The sequence below is a fragment of the Gallinula chloropus genome (assembly GCF_964237585.1).
Source record: "Gallinula chloropus genome assembly, chromosome: 23".
NCBI classification, from domain to species: Eukaryota; Metazoa; Chordata; class Aves; order Gruiformes; family Rallidae; genus Gallinula; species Gallinula chloropus.
The window spans coordinates 6,095,408-6,115,652 of record NC_140108.1 but is presented as its reverse complement, the minus strand read 5'-3'; the positions used below and the strand labels follow the sequence as shown (position 1 = coordinate 6,115,652).

The following is a 20,245-nucleotide window of genomic DNA, read 5'->3' as shown; positions in this document are numbered from 1 at the left end:
TCCCCAGGGTGGCCCCGGTGCGGTCCCCGGGGGTGGCATTTGGTGTTGATGGCTCCTCCTTGCCCAGACAATGTGAAGATCAGCAGCAATGGCTCGGTCATCTCCATCACTGGCGCCCACGCGGGCAACCAGGGCGCCTACCATTGCGTGGCATCCAACCGCTTCGGCGTGGCCAGCAGCGTCGTCAGCCTCCTGGTGCAAGGTGAAGGGTGGCCAGGGTTGCCCTGTCCCTGTCCCCATGTGCTCCAGATGCTCTTGGGGTAGTGGGGTGTCCCCATCCCTATGTCCTATGTGTCCTCTGGGGTCCCCGGTGATGGTGGTGGGACTACCACCACCCCAATGCTGACATCCCCCATGCGCTCAAGGTCCCCTCCGTGTTGTGGTCTCCCCATCACCATGTCCTCTGAGTGCTACAGGGTCCCTGGGATGGTGGTGGGGACATGTCATGACATCCCCTACGTGCTCCAGGTCCCCTCCATGTAGCAGTCTCCCCATCCACATCCCCTCCAGGTGCTCCCAAAGTGTCGGTGTCCCCATCCCCCTGCTCCTGGGGTGGTGGTATCCCCACCCTCACATCCTCCACGTGCTCCAGATACTTTGGGGGTGGTGGTATCCCCATCCTTATGCTCTTGGGGCGGTGATGACCCTGTCCCCATCCCATGCCGATGTCTTCCCCGTGCTCCTGGGTTGATGGTGCCCCATCCCCACGCCCACACCCTTAGCTGTGGTGTCCCCATCCCAGCGCTGACGTCCTCCCCCCTTTACTCCAGGTGCCCCCACAGTGTCAGTGATGCCACCAGGCCCCGTGACAGTAAGGGAAGGCAAATCCCTCAGCGTGGAGTGCCTTGGCCAGGGCGAACCGCGGCCGCTGGTGCGCTGGAGCCGGCCGGGCTCTCTGCAGAAGGTGGAGCACCAGACGCTGCTGCACATGGACAGCCAGGCCATCCTTCAGGTGAGCGTGGCACCCCAGGGTGCTGCAGGGTGCTGGTGGGTGCCATTGCTCACCCCTCACCCTTGTCTTCCTTCCACCAGTTCTCACCAGCCAAGCCAGAGCACGCGGGGACCTACGTCTGCACGGCGCACAGCGCCCTGGGCTCGGCACAAGCCCGGGTGGACGTCCATGTGGAGACAGGACAGCGTCACCCCGGTGCCCCCGAGGTCACCGCGCCACCCTCTGTCACCGTGGTGGCTGGGGACACCGCCACGCTGCACTGCACCGCCCGAGGTGTGGATGGGGGGGAGGATGGAAGGGGTGGGTGGTGTTGGAGGAGGGATGAGGCGGGGTGACGCCGCGGTGATGGGCGCTGGTGTCTGTAGGTGAGCCAGCACCCCGGATTGAGTGGTCCAAGCTGCGGGCACCCCTGCCCTGGCAGCACCAGGTGGTGAACGGCACCTTGGTCATCCCCCGCGCCGCGCAGCAGGACTCAGGGCAGTACATCTGCAACGCCAGCAGCCCCGCCGGCTCCGCGGAGGCCTTCATCACCCTCGACGTGGAGAGTAAGAGGGTGGGGTGGGGGGGAATTGGGGTGCCCCTGGGTCCCTCCTGCTGTCTCTACCCTCTCCTTCACCCCCTGCTGTTGCCGTCACCCGTCATGGGCTCCTCCTCGACATCCTGCTGCGCGTGGCTGTCTCCATGGCCACTCCCAGGCTCCCATCATGATTCCTCATGGATCCATCCTCGCTCTGTCACAGTGCTTATCCTCTTCTCCATCTCCCCTCCAGCTGTCACCCAGCCCCTGCTGTGGATGCTCTTGTCCCACCCTGTGCGTGTCCATCTCCACTTCTGCTCTCTCATCCATCCATCCCCTGCTCACCCATCTGTGTGTCACACACCCATCCCACCTCACACCCACCTCTCCACCTCCTCCCACACCCCTCCAGCAATCTCTTCCTCATGGATCCAGCCACCTTACCCATCCCACTTCACCCATCCCACCTCTCCATCCCTTCTCAGACTTCTCCACCCACCCCTTCTTTGTAGATTCATCCATCTCTTGTCCATCCCAGCTCACACCCATCTCTCACACCCCTCTATCCACCCCTTCCTGGTGGACTCATGGACTTTTAACCATGCCAGCTCACACCCATCTCCATCTCTGCTCACACCCCTCCATCCAGCTTTTCCTTGTGGATTCATCCATCCCAGCACACTCATCTCCATCTCCTCCCAAACTCACCAGCCGGCCGGCTCGATTCATCTATCACTCAGCCATCCCAGCTCACCTCCATCTCTTCACTTCCTCTCAGACTCCTCCATCCATCCCTTCCATCCCATTTCTGGTCCATCCCAGCACATGCTCATCCCTCCATCTCCTAACTCCTCCATCCATCACTTCCTCATGAATCCATCCATCATTTGTCCATCTTCACATTCGTTTTCATCTCCCTTTGCACCTCTCCATCCATCCCTTCCCCATGGATCCCCATCTCTGATCCCTCATGGATCCCCCATCTCTGATCCCTCATGGATCCCCCATCTCTGGTCCCTCATGGATCCCCCATCTCTGATCCCTCATGGATCCCCCATCTCTGATCCCTCATGGATCCCCATCTCTGGTCCCTCATGGATCCCCCATCTCTGGTTCCTCATGGATCCCCATCTCTGGTCCACGCCAGCACACTCCCACCTCCATCTCCACCCCAACCCTCCCTACCAACACCCTCGGTGCCCCCTTGCCCCTTCATTGCCCCATCCTGGCTGCGTCCGGGCGCTGACGGTACCCACTGTCCCCGCAGTGCCACCATACGCCACCAGCCTTCCGGAGGACACGGCGGTGCGCGCCGGCGACGCGCTGCAGGTGCAGTGCCTGGCCCACGGCACACCACCGCTGCTCTACGCCTGGGACAAGGTCAACGGGAGCCTCTCACCGCGCGTCATCCACCGCGCCGGCCTCCTCCGCATCAGCCCCGTGCTGCCCGCTGACGCCGGCACCTACCGCTGCCTCGTCACCAACCGCGTCGGCACCGCCGAGACCTTCGCCCGCGTGGTTGTCCACGGTGAGGAACCCCCCCCACCCCACCCCAGGGGGATGCTGTGTGTGCCGGGGCTGTCTGCGTCACCGGGTACCATCAGGGCTTTGCATCCCACCCAGGTGATGCTGGTGATGGTGGGGATGCCGGAGGTGGTCCCTTGACCGTGCGGGTGACACCGGGGAGCCTCACCAAGGGGGTGGGCAGCACCGCCGAATTCGCCTGCGCCGTCACTGGGGACCCGCGGGTGCGTCTGGAGTGGCTGAAGGACGGTGGGGAGCTGCCCCCCGCCCACAGCGTGCGGGATGGGGTGCTGAGGTAAGGATTGGGGGGGGGGGTACAGAGTGGTGGGGACCCCCCTGCTTGCTCCTCCATGGGGTCCCACACCGTGGCCGTGTCCCCGCAGGATGCCGGAGCTGACGTGGGGGGCGCAGGGGGTGTACGTGTGCCGGGCCAGTGCCCCGGGCAGGCAGGCGGAGGACAGGGCCACCCTCACCATCCAGGGTAGGAGCAGCACCCACGGTGGGGTGGGGGTGGGGGGGCATGGGCACCCCCTGACCCAACCTCTGCTGTCATGGGCACCCCAGTACCCCTGCTTCCTTCTTGCCCATGGACCCCCTGGGCCACCCCATCTCTCCATGGACCCCCCAATCTCTCCCTGGACCCACGAGCACCCCAGCACCCCCTATTTCTCCCCAACATCCCCCATTTCTCCCCAACACCCCCTATTTCTCCCAGCACCCCCTATTTCTCCCCAGTACCCCTATTTCTACCAACATCCCCCTATTCTCCCCAGCACCCCCTATTTCTCCCCATGCCCACCAGTACCCCAACTCCCCTCTGTTTATTCCCACACCCACGAGCACCCCGACACCCTCAGTCTCCCCACAACCCTGAGCACCCTGCTTCTCCCCATCCTTCACTTCCCCAGTTGACACCCTGAAGCCTGACACCTCCCCAAATGGGACACCCCCAAATTCCACCCCCACCCCCTATCCCCTCCCAGCTCTCCCCAGGGCCCTGATCAACATCCGGACGGCGGTGCAGACGGTGCTGGCGGGGACAACGGTGGAGCTGGAGTGCCTGGGTTTGGGGGAACCCCGTCCCCACGTCACCTGGAGCAAAGTGGGGGGTCGTATCCGACCCGGGGTGCTGGTGCGTGCCGGCACCCTCACCATTGAGCGGGTGGAGAGGGCGGACGCTGGGCAGTACCGCTGCACCGCGACCAACGCCGTGGGCACCGTCCAGTCCCACGTCATCCTCCACGTGCAAGGTGAGGATGTGGAGGTGGGGCTGGGGGGGAGGAGATGGGACACATACGGTGTCACCACGGGGTGGTGACACCTCTGTGCCTCTCCAGCCACCCCCCACATCGCCGGGCAGCCAGAGGTGAAGGAGGTCTCGGTGGGCTCGGCGGCTGTTTTACCCTGTTTGGCATCTGGCTTCCCGGTGCCGGAGATCACCTGGAGCAAGGTGAGATGGAGGGATGATGGGATGGCGAGGGGGGGGGGAACAGAGTTGGGGGGCACCCTATGGGTGCTGAGCCCCCCTCCCCGCATAACCTCTGCTGTAGCTGGAAGGGGAGCTGCCAGCGGGTGCCAGGGTGGAGGGGAACGTCCTGACGCTGCCAACCGTGCGCCACGAAGACGCCGGCGTCTACGCCTGCGCCGCCACCAACGCCCGCGGCCAGGAGACGGCTTACTACGTCCTCAGGGTGCGAGGTGAGGACAGACAGATGGATGGACGGGGGGAGCAGGAGGTGATGTGCCCCCCCCCTACCCCCCCAACCTCTCCTGACCCACCCCCTGTCCCCACAGAGCGCCTCGTCCCCTACTTCGGGCAGAGCCCCCGCTCCTTCCTGCCCCTGCCCACCATCAAGGATGCCTACAAGAGGTTTGAGATCCTCATCACCTTCCGACCCGACGCTGCTGATGGTGAGCACAGAGGGGACCCCCCCGTGCCCTCCCCACCCCATGTCCCACTCCTTTATCTCCCATCCTCTGCTCACCCTACACACCTCATCAGGGGGGTGTTCTCCTCCATCCTGGGGGATTTTTTGGGTTCCTTGGGGATGTATGTGTCCCCCCACCCTGGGGTGGGTGCCATCCTGCCTGACACCCCCCCACACACCCCCCTCAAACCCCACCAGGGCTTCTCCTCTACAACGGGCAGCGGAAAACCAGCGGCGCCGACTTCGTCTCCTTTGGTTTGGTGGGTGGGCGCCCCGAATTTAGGTGAGCCCCTATAAGCGGGTGCTATGGAGAGGGATGAGGTGGGAAATGGGTGCCAGCACTGTCCTACACTCATCATAACCCCCCCTCCCCATAATTAAGGTTTGATGCGGGTTCGGGCATGGCCACCATCCGGCACCCGACGCCGCTGCGGCTGGGGGAGTACCACACCGTGCGTCTGCTCCGGAACCTCACCCGCGGCTCGCTGGCGCTGGATGGGCACCCCCCTGTCAACGGGACCTCACAGGTAACCTTCCTTAGGAGGGGTGGGCTGTGGTTTTGGGTGGGGGGGAGTCAGATTACTGGAGGTGGTGCCCACCTGGTTGTGCTCCGCAGGGGAAGTTTCAAGGGTTGGATCTGAACGAGGAGCTGTACCTGGGGGGGTACCCCGATTTCGGAGCCGTGGAGAAGACGGGGCTCAGCCATGGGTTTGTGGGTGAGTGGTGGGGTTTTGTGTGGCACTTGGGTGGGGGTGAGAATTGGGTCACACCCCCCCCCCCTTCACGCCTTCCCACCATCCCACTCACACCTTCTCCACACCTCACCATCCCCCTCACACCACCTTCCCCCCCCCCTCCATCTCCATCCCTCCGCAGGCTGCGTGCGCCAGCTCCGCATCCAAGGGGAGGAGGTGGCTTTTGGGGACATGGACCTACAGGCACACGGCGTCACCAATTGTCCCACCTGCCAGGACCGGCCGTGCCAGGTGAGGCTGGGAGGAAAGGGAGGTGATGCCCACCCATCCTCACTGACACCCATGTCACACACCCCCTCCTCCTCCTCCTCTCCCCCCACCCCAGAACGGTGGCGTGTGCCAGGACGCCGAGAGTGGCACCTACGTCTGTCGCTGTCCCCACGGCTTCACCGGCAGCAACTGCGAGTACTCACAGGCTCTGCACTGTCACCCAGGTGAGGCACTCACCCCGTGGGGAGGGGGTTGTCACCCCCGTGTCCCTGGGTGATGGGTGCTCATCACGGCTTGTCGCTTGGCAGAGGCGTGTGGGGCTGATGCCACCTGTGTCAACCGGCCGGACGGGCAGGGCTACACCTGCCGCTGCCACCTGGGCAAGGCTGGGGACAGATGCACTGAGGGTGAGCGTGGCCAAGGGACGGGGTGGGGATGGGGCTGGCACCCACCTGGGGACATGGGTATAGGGTGGGGACCGGCTGGAGGATGTGGGTGTGGGGCTGGGATCACCCCGGGGATGTGCATGTGGGGCTGGAGACCAACTTGGGGATGTGGGCATGGGGCTGGGACCACGCTGGGGACATGGGAACAGGGTGTGAACCAGCCCTGGAACATGAGTATGGAGCTAGGACCACCCTGGGGACACGGATGTGGGGCTAGGGACCACCCTGGGGAGATGGGGATGTAGCTGGAACCACCCTGGGGATGTGGATATGGGTCTGGGACCACCCCTGGGACGTGGATATAGGTCTGGGACCACCCCAGGGACATGGATATGGGGCTGGGACCACCCTGGGGAGATGGCATGGGGCTGGGACCACCCCAAGGTCACTGGCACAATGGTACATCAGGCACCATCTGGGGTGATGGGCGTCACGGATATGGTTGTGCCATCCCATATTGGTGGCACAGGAACCATGCTGGGAGACAGGAACCATGGGATGGGGATTGGGGACCACCCAGGGGAGGTGGGCACGGGGCTGGGTCCAACCCTAGGGAGATGCACACCAGAGGGATGGAGGGAGGGGGGGCTCCCACCAGCTGGGTACTGATTTGGGGTGGCACAGGGGAGGCGGTGAGCGTGCCGTCCTTCGCCGAGGCGGGCGCCTTCGTCTCCTACCCACCCCTCACCAACGTCCACCACGAGCTGCGGGTGGAGGCCGAGTTCCTGCCGCTGGCACCCGACGGGCTCCTGCTCTTCAGCGCCGGCAAAGCCGCCCCCGTCGAGGACTTTGTCGCCTTGGCCATGGCTGGCGGCCACCTGGAGTTCCGCTACGAGCTGGGCTCAGGTCAGCTGGCACGGTGATGGGGACCTGGTGGCACTTGCTGGGGGGTGGGAGGGTTGGTGGCACCAGGGACCCTGAGTAGAAGCGGGGTGACCTGGTGTTACTGGGGTCTGCTGGCATCACAGGGGTCCCCGAGTGTTACCAGGGTCCCTTGGCATCATTCTTGTCCCCCGGCATCACTGGGGTCCCCGAGTGTCACTGGGATCCACTGGCACCCCTGGGGTCACCAGGCATCAGTGAGGTGTCACTGGTGTCCCATCCCTGGGGTCCCCTGCCACCCCTGTAACCCCAGGCACTGCCAGTGTCCCCAGGCATCGCTGTCTGGGGTCCCCTGGTCCGCAGCTTCCCCGAGCATCACTGGGGGTCCCTTGGCATCATTGGGGTCCCCGTCTGACATCACCACCTTTCCCCTGGGGTCCCCAGGCATCACATCACTGAGGTCTCTTGGTGTCACTGCAGCCCCCTGCCACATCCCAGATCCCCAGACCGGTGTCCCTGAGCATCACCATCACAGCACCAGGGTCCCCTGGTGTCACCATGATCCCCAGATGCTGCCAGGACCCTGGGGCATCACTGGGATCCCCTGATGTCACCACAGTCCCCTGTCACCCCTGGGCCACCGCAGCATCACCCTGGTCCCCAAGCACCCCCTTGGTGTCCCCCCACCCTGTGACAGCATCATCCCATCCCCACAGGTCCGGCGGTGCTGCGGAGCGCCGAGCCAGTGACGCTGGGCCACTGGCACCGGGTGACAGCCGAGCGGGTGAACAAGGACGGGACGCTGGTGGTGGATGACGCCGCCCCGGTGAAACGCTCGTCACCTGGCAAAAGCCAAGGACTCAACCTCCACTCCCCCCTGTACTTGGGGGGCACCGAACCCCCTCTGCGCCCCCCAACCAACGCATCCTTCCGGGGATGCATTGGAGAGGTGAGACCCCCCCCAAACCCCCCTCCCCATCCCATCCTCATCCCCATGGGTCACCTCAGTGCGGGGGGAAAGGGTGCCAAGCAGTTGACCCTCATCTCCCACTCCCTTTTTTCCCCCCTCCCCAAGGTGTCCATCAATGGGAAGAAGGTGGATTTATCCTACAGCTTCCTCCGCAGCCGGAGCGTGGGGCAGTGTGGGCAGAGCTCACCCTGCTTGGGGGCTTCTTGCCTACACGGGGGTCGCTGCGTACCCCTACCCACTGCCTACCGCTGCCTCTGCCCGCCTGGCTTCAGTGGTGAGCTCACACACACGTGTGGGGGTGACATGAGATGTGTGTGTGGGGGGTGGTTTGCACGTGTGTCCACGTGCTTTGCACGCGTGTGCCCCTGTCGCGTGGTCCACGCGACAGGGGCACACGCGTGCAAAGCACGTGGACACACGTGGCACATTGGAACCCTCCCCCTCCCCAGGGCTGTAGGTGGGGGTAAGGGCCACCCACCTCATCCTGGTGTTGTCACCCTTGTGTGTCACCAGGGCCACGCTGTGAGCGGGAGGAGGATCGCTGCCTGCACCACAACCCCTGCCTGCATGGTGGCACCTGCAAGGGCAGCGCCTGTATCTGCCCGCAGGGTTATACTGGGGTCTACTGCCAGCACAGTGAGAGAGGGGGGGGATCATGGGGGGGCACGGGGGGTGTGGGAGACACAGGGGGATGTGGGGGGCATGGGGGACATGGAGAGACACAGGGGTGTCGGGGGTCATGGGGGACACAGGGGACGTGGAGAGACACAAGGGACATGGGGGGACATGGGGGTCATGGGGGGATACAGGGGTCATGGTGGGACATGGGGGTCATGGGGGGACACAGGGGCATGGGGGGCATGGGAAACACAGGGGATACAGGGGACATGGGGGACATAGGGGTCATGGGGGGGACACAGGAGCATGGGGGACATGAGAGACATGGAATACAGGGGTCATGGGGGGGACACAGGGGCATGGGCGACATGAGAGACATGGGATACAGGGGTTATGGGGGACATAGGGGTCATGGGGGGGACACAGGGGCATGGGGGACATGAGAGACACGGGATACAGGGGTCATGGGGTACACGGGTGTCACACAGGTCAGGGGGAGACTTGGGGGATGGGGGACATGGAGAGACATGGGGGACATGGGAAGACACAGGGGGACAGGGAGATACGGGGGTCATGGAGGGACACGGGGAACACAGGGAGATGGGGGTATAGAGGGGTCATGGGGGACACAGGGGTCATAGGGGGATACGGGGAGACACAGGGGATACAGGAACATGGGGAGACGGGGGACATGGGGGTCACAGGGGGGACACGTGCCCCCCATCCCCACACCCTCTCCCCGCAGGCTCGGCGCTGGCGGAGCTGGAGCAGGACTGGCAGGAGGGCAGCGGGGGTGGTGGTAGGTCCCTGCACCCATTTCCCCACGCTTTGCACCCAAAACCCACGCTGTGGGGTGTGGCAGCCGGGTGCAGCCCCCTCACTGGGGGTGTGTGTTATGTGTCCCCTCCCCAACTCCTCTCCCCACAGATGCCCCCGGCCAGTTCAGCGCCGCGTTCCAGGACGGCTCCTACCTGGCCCTGCCTGGTCACCTCTTTCCCCGCGGGTGAGTGATGGGTGTTGGGGATGGGGCACCCCCTAAACAAGGTGCTGCACCCTGCCTTGCACCCGTGACCCGTAGCTCCCTTTGCTGGGTGCTGTGCCCACCCATCCCCCCTCTCCTTGCAGCCCCCCTGAGTCGCCAGAGACCATCGAGCTGGAGCTGCGGACAGACAGCGCCGACGGGCTGCTGCTGTGGCACGGGGCGGTGAGCGGGGCAGGGGGCACTGCTGGGGAGGGGACTGGGGTGCTGAGCACCCTTTGGGTGGGGGGCAGAGTGGCCCCCTCCCCTCCCTGCCCCACTCACCACCCTGCTGCGCCTGCAGGAGCCTGGCCAGGGTGGCAAAGCCAAAGACTTCATCAGCCTCGGCTTGAAGGGCGGGCAGCTGGAGTTCAGGTGAGCGAGGGGGACGCGGTGACACCCCAGGGTGTCCCCATGCCACCCCGGGGTGTCCCCAGCGCTGAGCCCACCCCACCCCTGCAGCTACCAGCTGGGCAGCGGCGAGGCCTCCATCCTTTCTGAAGACCCCGTCAACGACGGCGAGTGGCACCGGGTGACGGTGATGAGGTGGGTGGGGGTCGGGGTGGGGGTCAGGGTGGGGGCTGGAGGGGGGTGTGCCGGTGCAGGTGCTGACAGTGCTGTGCAGGGAGGGCCGGCGCGGGTGGCTGCAGGTGGACGGGGAGGAGCCGGTGGTCGGGGAGTCGCCAGGAACCAACGTGATGGCCAACACCCAGGGCAGCATCTTCGTGGGTACGGTGGCACCTCCGGAGGGGATGGGATGGGGACGGGACATGGGACGGGCAAGGGGGGATGTGGGATGGATGTGGAACAGTTGTGGGGTGGGGCATGGGAGGGACATGGGGTGGGACATGGGATGGACACAGGCTGGGATACAGAAAAGGGCACAGGACTGTCATAGGATGGGACACGGGAAAGGGGCATGTGGTGGGGCAGGGCACGGGGTGGACATGGGGCAGGACATGGGATGGACGTGGGGTGGGACATGGGATGGCCATGGGGTGGGACATGAGGTAGAACGTGGGGTGGAACACAGGGTGGACATAGGGTGGGATGTGGGCTGGGTGTGGGGTGGGCAGGGAGTGGACACAGGGCGGTGACACCCCATGGGACATGGGATGGATGCAGGATGGAATATGGGATTGACATGGATGGCCATGGGATGGGACCCAAGGTGGGACACGGCTGGGTATGGGGTGGACAGGGAGGGAGTGGACACAGGGTGGTGACACCCCATGGGACAGGGGATGGACACGGGATGGGACATGGATGGCCATGGGATGGGAACAAAGGTGGGACACGGCTGGGTATGGGGTGGACAGGGAGGGAGTGGACACAGGGTGGTGACACCCCATGGGACACGGATGGACACGGGCTGGGACACGGATGGACACGGGCTGGGCACACGGGGCAGGCCAGCGGGCGAGCCCAGCATCTGCCCCCCCACCCACGTCCCCCATCGCCCCCATCCCCGCGCAGGCGGCGCCCCGGACCCCCGCAGCCTGACGGCCGGCAAGTTCTCCTCGGGCATCGCCGGGTGCCTGCGGGGGCTGGTGCTGGCATCCGCCGGGGCCCCCCGGCACCCCATCGACCTGCGGCACGGCGCGGTGGGGGGCTCCCCCGTGCCCCCCTGCCCCTCCTAACCCCCCCCGGATGTAGGGGGGGGGAGGAATTTGGCCAATTTTATTCTATTCCAAAAACCACAAAGCCAGGAGGACACGGTGCTTCGCTGCCCCGGGGCGACCCGGGGAGGGGGGGGCCGGGACCCCCAAAAATGTTTACACCCTCCCCCACCGGACCGCCCCCCTCCCCCCCAAAAAACAACCTGTGCTGGGGCGGCCGGGCCGCCTGGGTGCCCCCCGGAGTGGCAGCGGGGTGGGGGCGCGAGGGACAATCGGGGTGCTGGGGGGACCCCCCCCTGTGCAGACAGCTATTAAAGGAGAGAGAACCAGCGTGGGGTCTGTGTTTGGGGGGCGCTGCGCCGGGGGTGGGGGGTGGTGGTGAGGGGTAGGAATGGGAGGGTATGGGGGGGGAAATATGTGATGGGGGGTGAGTATAGGGGGGTGTGGGGTGGTCTGGCGGTTGGGGGGTGTTGGGGGTATTGTGTGAGGGTACTGGGGGGTTGGTATGGAGGGTTGTGGGGAGGTACTGGGGGGGTGTGATATGGGGGGCTGTGGGGGTATGGTATGGTACTGGGGGGGGTATGTGGTCTGGGGGTGGAGTGTAGGGGAGATTGTGGTATGGGACGGGGGTCTGGGGGTGATGGTATTGGGGGGCCATGGTATGGGGGCGGGAGAGGTATGGGGGAGTCTTGTCCGGTGTGGTGGCACGGTGGGTATTGGGCGCTGCTCTGGGTGTACAGAGGGCATTGGGGGGCTGCTCTGGGAGCTGCGGGCTGGTGTGGGGGCTCTGGGGGGCTGCTCTGGGGGCTGCGGGCTGGTGTGGGGGCTCTGGGGGGCTGCTCTGGGGGCTGCGGGCTGGTGTGGGGGGCACTGGGGGCTCTGGGGGGGGCTGCGGGTTGGTGTGGGGGCTCTGGGGGGTTGCTCTGGGGGGTTACGGGTTGGTGTGGGGGCACTGGGGGGCTGCTCTGGGGGGCTGCGGGTTGGTCTGGGGGCTCTGGGGCGCACTGGGTGGCTGCTCTGGGGGTTACGGGCTGGTGGGGGGGCACTGGGGGCTCTGGGGGGGGCTGCGGGTTGGTGTGGGGGCTCTGGGGGGTTGGTCTGGGGGGTTACGGGTTGGTGTGGGGGCACTGGGGGGCTGCTCTGGGGGGTTATGGGTTGGTCTGGGGGCCCTGGGGGGCACTCGGGGGCTGCTCTGGGGGGTTAGGGGTTGGTGTGGGGGCACTGGGGGGCACTGGGTGGCTGCTCTGGGGGCTGCGGGTTGGTGTGGGGGGCACTGGGGGCTCGGGGGGGGGCTGCGGGTTGCGCCGTTACGGCCTCAGGTCTCGCGCCGGGGGCGGCCCCGCGCCTCCCTCGGCGCGCGCAGGCCCCGCCCCCTCTCTCTACCCCCCCCCTCCCTCCCCCCCTCCCTCCCGCGCGCGTCGCGCGTCGCATCCCGTCGCCGTCAGCGCTTCGCGCCCCGGAGCGTGTCGCGCGCGCGTGGCGTAAGCGGCGCTAACGGCGGGAGGGACCGGGACCGGCAGCCGGGCGGCGGCGGCGGTGGAGCGGGGGCCGGGGGCCGGGCAAAGGAACCGGAGCCGAGCGGCGATGGCGCCGCGGCTGCAGCTGGAGAAGGCGGCGTGGCGCTGGACCGAGACGGTGCCGCCCGAGGCGGTGGCGCAGGAGCACATCGAAGCGGCCTACCGCGTCGGGCTGGAGCCCTGCCAGCACGGCGCCTGCCGGTACCGACCGGGCCTCCCCCCCCCATCACCCCGCGGGTCGCGTTTCCTTCCCCCCCGACCCCCGGCCCCAGCCCGCTCCCCTCCCGGGGCGGCCTCTGTCTTCCTCCCCTCCCGCCCTGGCCTGGTCCCCCGGGGCTGCCGGGCCCCTCAACCGCCGCCTGCCCCTCGTGAGGCGGGTCTGGGGGCTCCGCCGGGCCCTTCTCGCCCCTGGGGCTGGGGGAACATCCCCCCCCCCCGACCCGTTCGTCCTCCCTGCGGTGAGGTTGGGCGGCACCTCGCCTCTCCTGGCTCCCTCGGGATGGGGAACAGCCCCCCTCTATGGGATCTGGGTAGGGACCAACCCCGCTGCTGGACCCCTCGAGTGCTGGGCCCGGGGTTGGGCACATAGTGGGGCTGGAGTGGGTCCGGAGAGGGAAGGGGCTGGAGCACCAGCGTGATGGGAGCAGCTGGGGTTGATCTGGCGGCAAAGAGCCTGAGGGGAGACCTGATGGCTCCCTGCAAGGAGGAATAGCGATGGGTTGATCCCTTTCCCCCCAGTAATTAGCGATGGGGTGAGAGGGAACGGCCTCAAGTTGTGTCAGGGGAGGTTTAGGTTGGAGATGGGGAAACGTTTCCTCACCATGGGGACACCTGGAGCTGTGGCACTGTGGGACAGGGGTTACCTGGCAGGGTGGTGTTGGGCAGGCAGTGGGACGGGATGATCTTGGAGGTCATCTCCAACCTTAACGATTTAATGGTTCTGTGACCCTCATTCCCTGGGGTTGGGGGGTTTGTCTCTCCCTCCTTGGTTCCCCAGATATAGGGGAACCCTATGGGGTTGTGGGAGACCCCTCTCCCTGCTTGTCTCCCCAGATGTAGGGACCTCCATGGGTCTGGCACACATCCTTCAGGTCCCCCCTTTTCCCCACCTCTAATTCCCAATCCCTTGGGGCGGGGGGATGTCTCCTCATCCTTCCTTAACCACCATTTATTTGGGAGGGGGGAGTCCCTTTTCCCACCTCTAAGCAGCGCTGTGGGGGTCTCCCTTGCTGCCCTCACCCCCGGGGTGGGGTGGGGACACTACAGCACCCCTTCCCAAGGGTGACAAGTCGGGGTGGGTGCTGCTTCTGCAGGAGGAACTGCCGGGGTAACCCCAACTGCCTGGTGGGCATCGGGGAGCACGTCTGGCTGGGCGAGATCGATGAGAACAGCTTCCACAACATCGACGACCCCAACTGCGAGCGCCGCAAGAAGGTAGACCCCTTCCCCCCTACCCCAAAAACCAACTATCCCCCTCCTTCCCAGTCCCTGAGGGAAGAGAGGGACAAGGGAGGTGACCCCTGTAGCTGGGTGGTTTGGGATGTGGCTGTTTCTGTGATGCTGGGGCGGTGTTTTCCCAGTGGCTGGGTTTCCAGGGGTGAGTGATGGATGTTGCTTTCTTTCTCTCCTGGCAGGACACGTTTGTGGGCTTAACAAACCTTGGTGCAACGTGCTATGTCAACACCTTCCTGCAGATGTGGTTTCTGAACTTGGAGCTCAGACAAGCCCTGTACATGTGTCCCAGCACCAGCACTGAGTACGCAGCTGGAAAGGGCATCCCCAAAGACAAAGGTGGGTGAAAGCTGTGAACAGGAGTTGGGTTGGGGGGGTGGGTTTTTTGCTCATTTTCTCCTAAAATTTGACTCCCTGGCCTTGGGTTTGGGATAATGTTGATCCAGAGAATCGATGGGTGATGCTACAACTGCTCATCTGATCTCTGCACTACTGGAGGGACACAGGAGGGTGAAAATGTAGCTCCCCAGTAGGACTGAGGCTCCCAGTTTGCCCACAGAGTGGACACAATGGCCTCAAAGTGCCGTGCCTTTCCTGAGGGTGTGGTCCCAGAGGTGTTCTCTGAGTCAGGGCAGCCACCTGATCTCTTCCATTCCTGTCCTTAGGGTCCTTTTCAACAGTGTTGTGCTGTTTAGGGTGAAAACCCTAGGGGGGACCTCACTGCAGCCTTCCAGTCCCTGAAGGGAGCAGAGAAACAGGAGGGGGTTCAACTTTTTAAAAGGGTAGACAATGGCAGGACAAGGGGGATGGATTAAAGCTGAAGGAAGGAGGTTTAAATTAGATATTAGGTGGAAGTTTTTTACAGAGAGTGGTGAGGGGCTGGAACAGGCTGCCCAGAGAGGGGGTGGGTGCCCCATCCCTGGGGGTGTTCATGGCCAGGTTGGATGGGGCCCTGGGCAACCTTGTGTAGCTCCAGGCCTGGAGGTTGGTGTCCCTGCCTGTGGCAGGGGGTTGGAGCTCTGTGACCCTTGGGGTCCCTTCCAACCCAGACCAGTCTGGGATTCTATGATTCTATGCATATGAAGCTGTCACAACGGAGTAGTTGGCACATGTTGCTTAAACTGGTCACTCATGGCTCCTGCTGGGCACTGTGGGGCACCTCTGCTTGGGCCCAATGATCTGAAGGGTCTTTTCCAGCCTGAAATGCTTCTGTGATATTTGACTTCACTGACATGAACCCCTCTGGTTCTCATGATAATTTAAAAGGAGCTTTTAAAAAGCCCCCGTGCCGTTTCCAGTCATTACATTTACCTGTGCAAAGACAGAACAAAGAAACTGCTTGGAAAAACTCTCTCCCTTGCCTCAGATGATTCACTGTCACTCATGTGGCATCTTGTTTTCACAGACTATGAGCCTCGGACCATCTGTGAACACCTCCAGTACTTGTTTGCCCTGCTGCAGAACAGCAAACGGCGCTACATCGATCCCTCCGGGTTCGTCAAGGCGCTGGGCTTGGACACAGGGCAGCAGCAGGTAGGTCTGAGGGGGTCAAAACCCTTGATTTTAGGGTCCTTTTGTGGTTGTTTTTCTGGGCTGCTCATCCCAGGGCTGGGAAATGCTTGGTGGTGGGTAGTTGAGAGGGGTTTCAAGGGGTCTCACGGGGTGAGAAGGTGTTTTGGGAGGGCGAAGGTTTGATGGGAGCAGAGAAAGGGTGGTTAGAGGGGGGAAGGGGCTGTGGGAGAGTCCTGTAAGGCTGTTGCTGCAGCTGAAGAGAGCTCAGGAGAAGGACACAGCTTGGAAATCCTCTTGGAGGAGTAAGAGGGAGGTTGTTTGGAGGAAGAGTGTGAGTCTGTTGTCGGGAGGGGAAGGAAGCGGTGGCTGCTGACCGGTGACGCTGAAGGACAGCTGGGAGAGGCCAGAGCCTGTTTGGTGTTGGAAGAGGAGAGCCAGGCTGGGAGAGGAACACCCCAAAACCAGCATGGGGAAACTCCAGCTTCACAGGAGGGGCTGAATTCACAGGGCAGCATTTTTTTGAGGGGGGGGTGTTTATTTTCCTCCTCACCTGTAACACAAGCAGGGACAGCTTCAATTGTGTGCTGAGCTTTGAAAGCTGAGAGTCAACAGGACAGAAAACTCCACAGGGAGGTTTTATTTTATTTTACTGGGTTGGGTTTTTTTTTTTTCCTTCTTCTTCTTCCAGAGCCCTGTGAGGAGCAGGACAGAAGTCAAACCACCCGGAGTGGCTGGCCAGGAGCCAGTTCAACTCACACTGGGGGCCTCACGCTCCTTTTAAACAAATTCCTCTTTCTTTTTCATTTTCCCCTTCTTTTTCCAACTGGTCTTTTTCTTTCTTTCCCTATTCAGTTCACTCCAGAGCAGCCTGTGTGTAAGGCTCTGGGTAATTAGCAGTAAATTAACAGCAAGGTTTGTGATTTGCCATTATGCTGTGGTGTATTGTTAACAAACTTGGCTTTCTCTTCTAGGATGCCCAGGAGTTTTCCAAGTTGTTCATGTCACTGTTGGAAGATACTTTATCCAAAGAAAAAAACCCAGCTGTTCAAAACATAGTGCAAAAGCAGTTCTGTGGAAAATACGCCTATGTCACAGTGTAAGTATTTGGGAAGAACCTTTCTGTAAATATTTAAAGGTTTTAGAAGGTCTTGGAGGGGAGGGGAATGCTGATCCCTCCTCCCAGGCGGGTGAACTTCTGCCAAAATGGGGGTTTTTTTTGGGGGGGAGAAGTTTGTAGCTTTTAGGTTTCCTGGTGCTGTGCACGCGGTGGGGTTGCAGTTCTCTGGCTGCTTTTCAGCCCTTAATGAGAATTTACCAATTAAACCCTTGAGGGAGTGAATGAGACAGGAAATCCTGCAGCTGGAAAACTTAAAAAGAGTGCGCTCTGGGGTGGTGTTTTCATCCCTGTGTTCTCTGAGCAGTGGGTTTCACCTCAAAACTGGTACAGAGTGGTGTATGGAGTCATAAGGAAGGGTTAAATTAGATAGATTAGGGGGAAGTTCTTTCCAGAGAGAGTGGTGAGGGGCTGGAACAGGCTGCCCAGAGAGGGGGTGGGTGCCCCATCCCTGAGGGTGTTCAAGGCCAGGTTGGATGGGGCTCTGGGCAACCTTGTGTAGCTTGGAGCTCTGTGATCCTTGGGGTCCCTCCCAACCCAGACCAGTCTATGATTCTGTGACAAGCAGGCACTCTCAGTTTTCCTGATAAATATTATTATCCTGTCAGCACCTTTTTGCTGAGCTTTTGGGGTGCAGAGGTGCAAACCCAGTTAACTCTGACTTAACTATTTGTTTCCTCCTGGTTTCTGTAGCTCAAGGAGTAGCTTGCTTGGGGCTGGGGAACTCAGACACATGAATTGGTGAACTGACCTCATGATTTTTTGTCTTTTTTTCCTGTTGTTCATTTGTTTTGTTGGATGTTTTTTTTAATCCTAGCTGCAACCAGTGTGGCAGGGAGTCCAAACTCATGTCTAAATTTTACGAGCTGGAGTTAAACATCCAAGGGCACAACCAGTTGACAGACTGTATAACAGAATTTCTTAAGGTATGAGCTTGGGGTTTGGGGTTTTTTTGAATCCTGCTATTCTCAGTGTGGTGTTTTAATTCCTCCCTTTGAGGTTGGGGTGGGAGCAAAGTAGCCAAGCTGCCTCAGTGAGCTGCATGCTAAAGGAAATGTTGGTTTGGGGTGGGTTTTTCTGGATCCACAGGGAAATAAAGCTTCAGTCACACCTGTGGGAAGGTGGGAAGCACGGAGTAGCTCTGGACTGTAGCACCCTGTGTGTTACAGCTTTAGAAGGCACTTGAAAGTCACATGTTTGGTCTCAATGCTTTCCCAGCAAAGCTGGGAAGAGCCTCCTGAGTGCTTTGTCAGGGACAGAACCTGGAGAGTGGCTGCTTTTTGTGTTTCCCATATCCACACAGGGCGACAGGAGACATTCCCCCCTCTAAAATGTGCTCTCAAAAATACTAGAGAGGACAGGGAATACCAGCAGCTGCTCTTCCTTCTCCTTCCTTCCTCCTTCTTCCTTCTCCTTGAAGACTTGCCTAGAGCTTAAATTAAGATCCAGCACGTTAAAGGCTCGAGGTGGGGACGCAACTGAGACACATTCAGGGCAGAACTAACCTGAACTGTGACTCTGCACTGGAGCTGCTGGTGCTGATGTGCTTGGCAAACCGGTCTCTCTGCTTGCTGAAGCTCTGCTATGAGAAAAGACCGGTTTGTGTACGCACAGGAACACCCCAAAACGGTGAATTTCATGTTTATCCACTCCTCCTTCAAACCAAACAACCCCATGACCTCATTTAGGGCAGTGTGGCCCAATCACAGAATCACAAGGTTGGAAGAGACCTTTGAAGATCATCAAGTCCCAACCATTCCCATCCTGTGCTAAACCAGATCCCTAAGTACCTCATCACCCCTTTTTTTAAACACATCCAGGGAAGGTGACTCAGCCCCCTCCCTGGGCAGCCTGTTCCAGGCCCTGACAACTCTTTCAGTAACAAATTTTTTTCTAATATCCAATCTAACCCTGCCCTGGCACAGCTTCATGCCATTTCCCCTTGTCACCTCTCCTGTCCCCTGGCTGAAGAGACCATCGCCCACCTCTCTGCACCCTCCCTTCAGGTAGTTGTAGGTGGTGATAAGGTCTCCCCTCAGCCTCCTCTTCTCCAGGCTGAACACCCCCAGCTCCCTCAGCTGCTCCTCAGAGGATTTGCCCTCCAGCCCCTTCCCCAGCCTGGTTGCCCTTCTCTGGAGTCACTCCAGGACCTTTTCATGGTGGGGAGCCCAGGTCCTTCCGACCTTTCGCTCTCCAGCCGCTGAATAACTCGAGCTGGTTGATGCTGAGTGATAAACTCATTCTTCAGGTGTTTCTTTCTGTCCCATTTCCCCTTCTCAGGAAGAAAAACTAGAAGGGGACAATCGTTACTTCTGTGAAACTTGTCAGAGCAAGCAGAATGCCACGAGGAAGATCAGGCTGTTGAGTCTTCCCTGCACACTCAACCTGCAGCTGATGCGTTTCTTGTTTGACAGGTAAACCTCTTGCTGTAAAAGCCAAGAGCTCCCTGGGGTTTGTGTGGAGGTGGTTTGGGAAGTCATCTTCTCTGCTTCTCTTGCATTGAGTTGAGGGATTGAGCATATGCATGAGCTTCCCTAGGGATGCTCGGTGGGTTTCAGGGTGAGGGTGGGGGGGTTATTTTGAGGTGTGAGCTGTTTCAGAGTGAGGGTAGGGGGGTTATTTTGAGGTGTGAGCTGTTTGTGCTGTGCCCTGAACTGAAGCTTTGCCTCCTCACAGGCAAACTGGCCTTAAGAAAAAACTCAACACCTACATCAGCTTCTCCGAGCTGCTCGACATGGAGCCTTACATGGAACAAAAAAGTGAGTCTGGCACGCTGTGTGTCGTTAACTTTGCCCACTGCCCCTCGACAGATGAGAGGAGATCTCCTCTGAGTCCTCATTTTGTGATGGAAAATGATGCCAAGAGCTGTTCACAGCCTGTTGGTTTGAGTCACTGCCTCACTAAGCACCTTGGCAACGCCAAGGAACTCCAAGGAACCTACTTAGCGAGGTCTTGGGGAGATCCAAGTTCCAGTGCAGTGGGCTGCCTTGTGAAAACACCAAGCTCTAGGACAGGGAAGATCCACTCTGCTTCCTCCAGCACCATGTAACCTCTCCTTCCCTTCCAGATGGTGTCTACATGTACGAACTCAGCGCTGTCCTCATCCACCGAGGCATGAGCGCCTACTCGGGGCACTACATCGCCCAGGTGAAGGACCCGCAGACGGGCGAGTGGTACAAGTTCAACGATGAAGAGATAGAGAAGATGGAAGGGAAGAAACTCCAGTTGGGGATTGATGAAGATCTAGGTAAAACCTTTAAGTTGTGAGTGC

General features: G+C 61.4%; 2 protein-coding genes across 2 annotated transcripts in view; both read left to right on the top strand.

The window, feature by feature from the left end:
* HSPG2 (heparan sulfate proteoglycan 2) overlaps window positions 1-11,703 on the top strand; it is a gene marked incomplete at its 5' end in the record, with an annotated part of 39,161 nt that extends 27,458 nt beyond the window's left edge. Inside the window, 28 exons of the mRNA XM_084274706.1 lie at window positions 68-202; window positions 771-952; window positions 1,033-1,225; window positions 1,318-1,497; window positions 2,737-2,997; window positions 3,093-3,288; window positions 3,377-3,474; window positions 3,977-4,243; window positions 4,331-4,443; window positions 4,544-4,691; window positions 4,788-4,904; window positions 5,120-5,204; window positions 5,304-5,448; window positions 5,538-5,637; window positions 5,798-5,907; window positions 6,002-6,110; window positions 6,195-6,293; window positions 6,957-7,178; window positions 7,871-8,103; window positions 8,230-8,398; window positions 8,638-8,760; window positions 9,488-9,541; window positions 9,670-9,745; window positions 9,868-9,946; window positions 10,065-10,135; window positions 10,223-10,306; window positions 10,386-10,489; window positions 11,237-11,703. Of these exons, the coding sequence (XP_084130832.1) occupies window positions 68-202; window positions 771-952; window positions 1,033-1,225; window positions 1,318-1,497; window positions 2,737-2,997; window positions 3,093-3,288; window positions 3,377-3,474; window positions 3,977-4,243; window positions 4,331-4,443; window positions 4,544-4,691; window positions 4,788-4,904; window positions 5,120-5,204; window positions 5,304-5,448; window positions 5,538-5,637; window positions 5,798-5,907; window positions 6,002-6,110; window positions 6,195-6,293; window positions 6,957-7,178; window positions 7,871-8,103; window positions 8,230-8,398; window positions 8,638-8,760; window positions 9,488-9,541; window positions 9,670-9,745; window positions 9,868-9,946; window positions 10,065-10,135; window positions 10,223-10,306; window positions 10,386-10,489; window positions 11,237-11,400 (3,917 nt within the window). The 3' untranslated portion in view covers window positions 11,401-11,703. The remainder of the gene's footprint in view (window positions 1-67; window positions 203-770; window positions 953-1,032; window positions 1,226-1,317; window positions 1,498-2,736; window positions 2,998-3,092; window positions 3,289-3,376; window positions 3,475-3,976; window positions 4,244-4,330; window positions 4,444-4,543; window positions 4,692-4,787; window positions 4,905-5,119; window positions 5,205-5,303; window positions 5,449-5,537; window positions 5,638-5,797; window positions 5,908-6,001; window positions 6,111-6,194; window positions 6,294-6,956; window positions 7,179-7,870; window positions 8,104-8,229; window positions 8,399-8,637; window positions 8,761-9,487; window positions 9,542-9,669; window positions 9,746-9,867; window positions 9,947-10,064; window positions 10,136-10,222; window positions 10,307-10,385; window positions 10,490-11,236) is intronic.
* Window positions 11,704-12,949: 1,246 nt separating this feature from the next.
* Window positions 12,950-20,245, top strand: part of USP48 (ubiquitin specific peptidase 48) — a 32,480-nt gene continuing 25,184 nt past the window's right edge. The window contains exons 1-9 of the mRNA XM_084274576.1: window positions 12,950-13,097; window positions 14,210-14,330; window positions 14,531-14,687; window positions 15,754-15,881; window positions 16,832-16,956; window positions 17,792-17,900; window positions 19,255-19,388; window positions 19,651-19,733; window positions 20,042-20,221. Of these exons, the coding sequence (XP_084130702.1) occupies window positions 12,964-13,097; window positions 14,210-14,330; window positions 14,531-14,687; window positions 15,754-15,881; window positions 16,832-16,956; window positions 17,792-17,900; window positions 19,255-19,388; window positions 19,651-19,733; window positions 20,042-20,221 (1,171 nt within the window). The 5' untranslated portion in view covers window positions 12,950-12,963. The remainder of the gene's footprint in view (window positions 13,098-14,209; window positions 14,331-14,530; window positions 14,688-15,753; window positions 15,882-16,831; window positions 16,957-17,791; window positions 17,901-19,254; window positions 19,389-19,650; window positions 19,734-20,041; window positions 20,222-20,245) is intronic.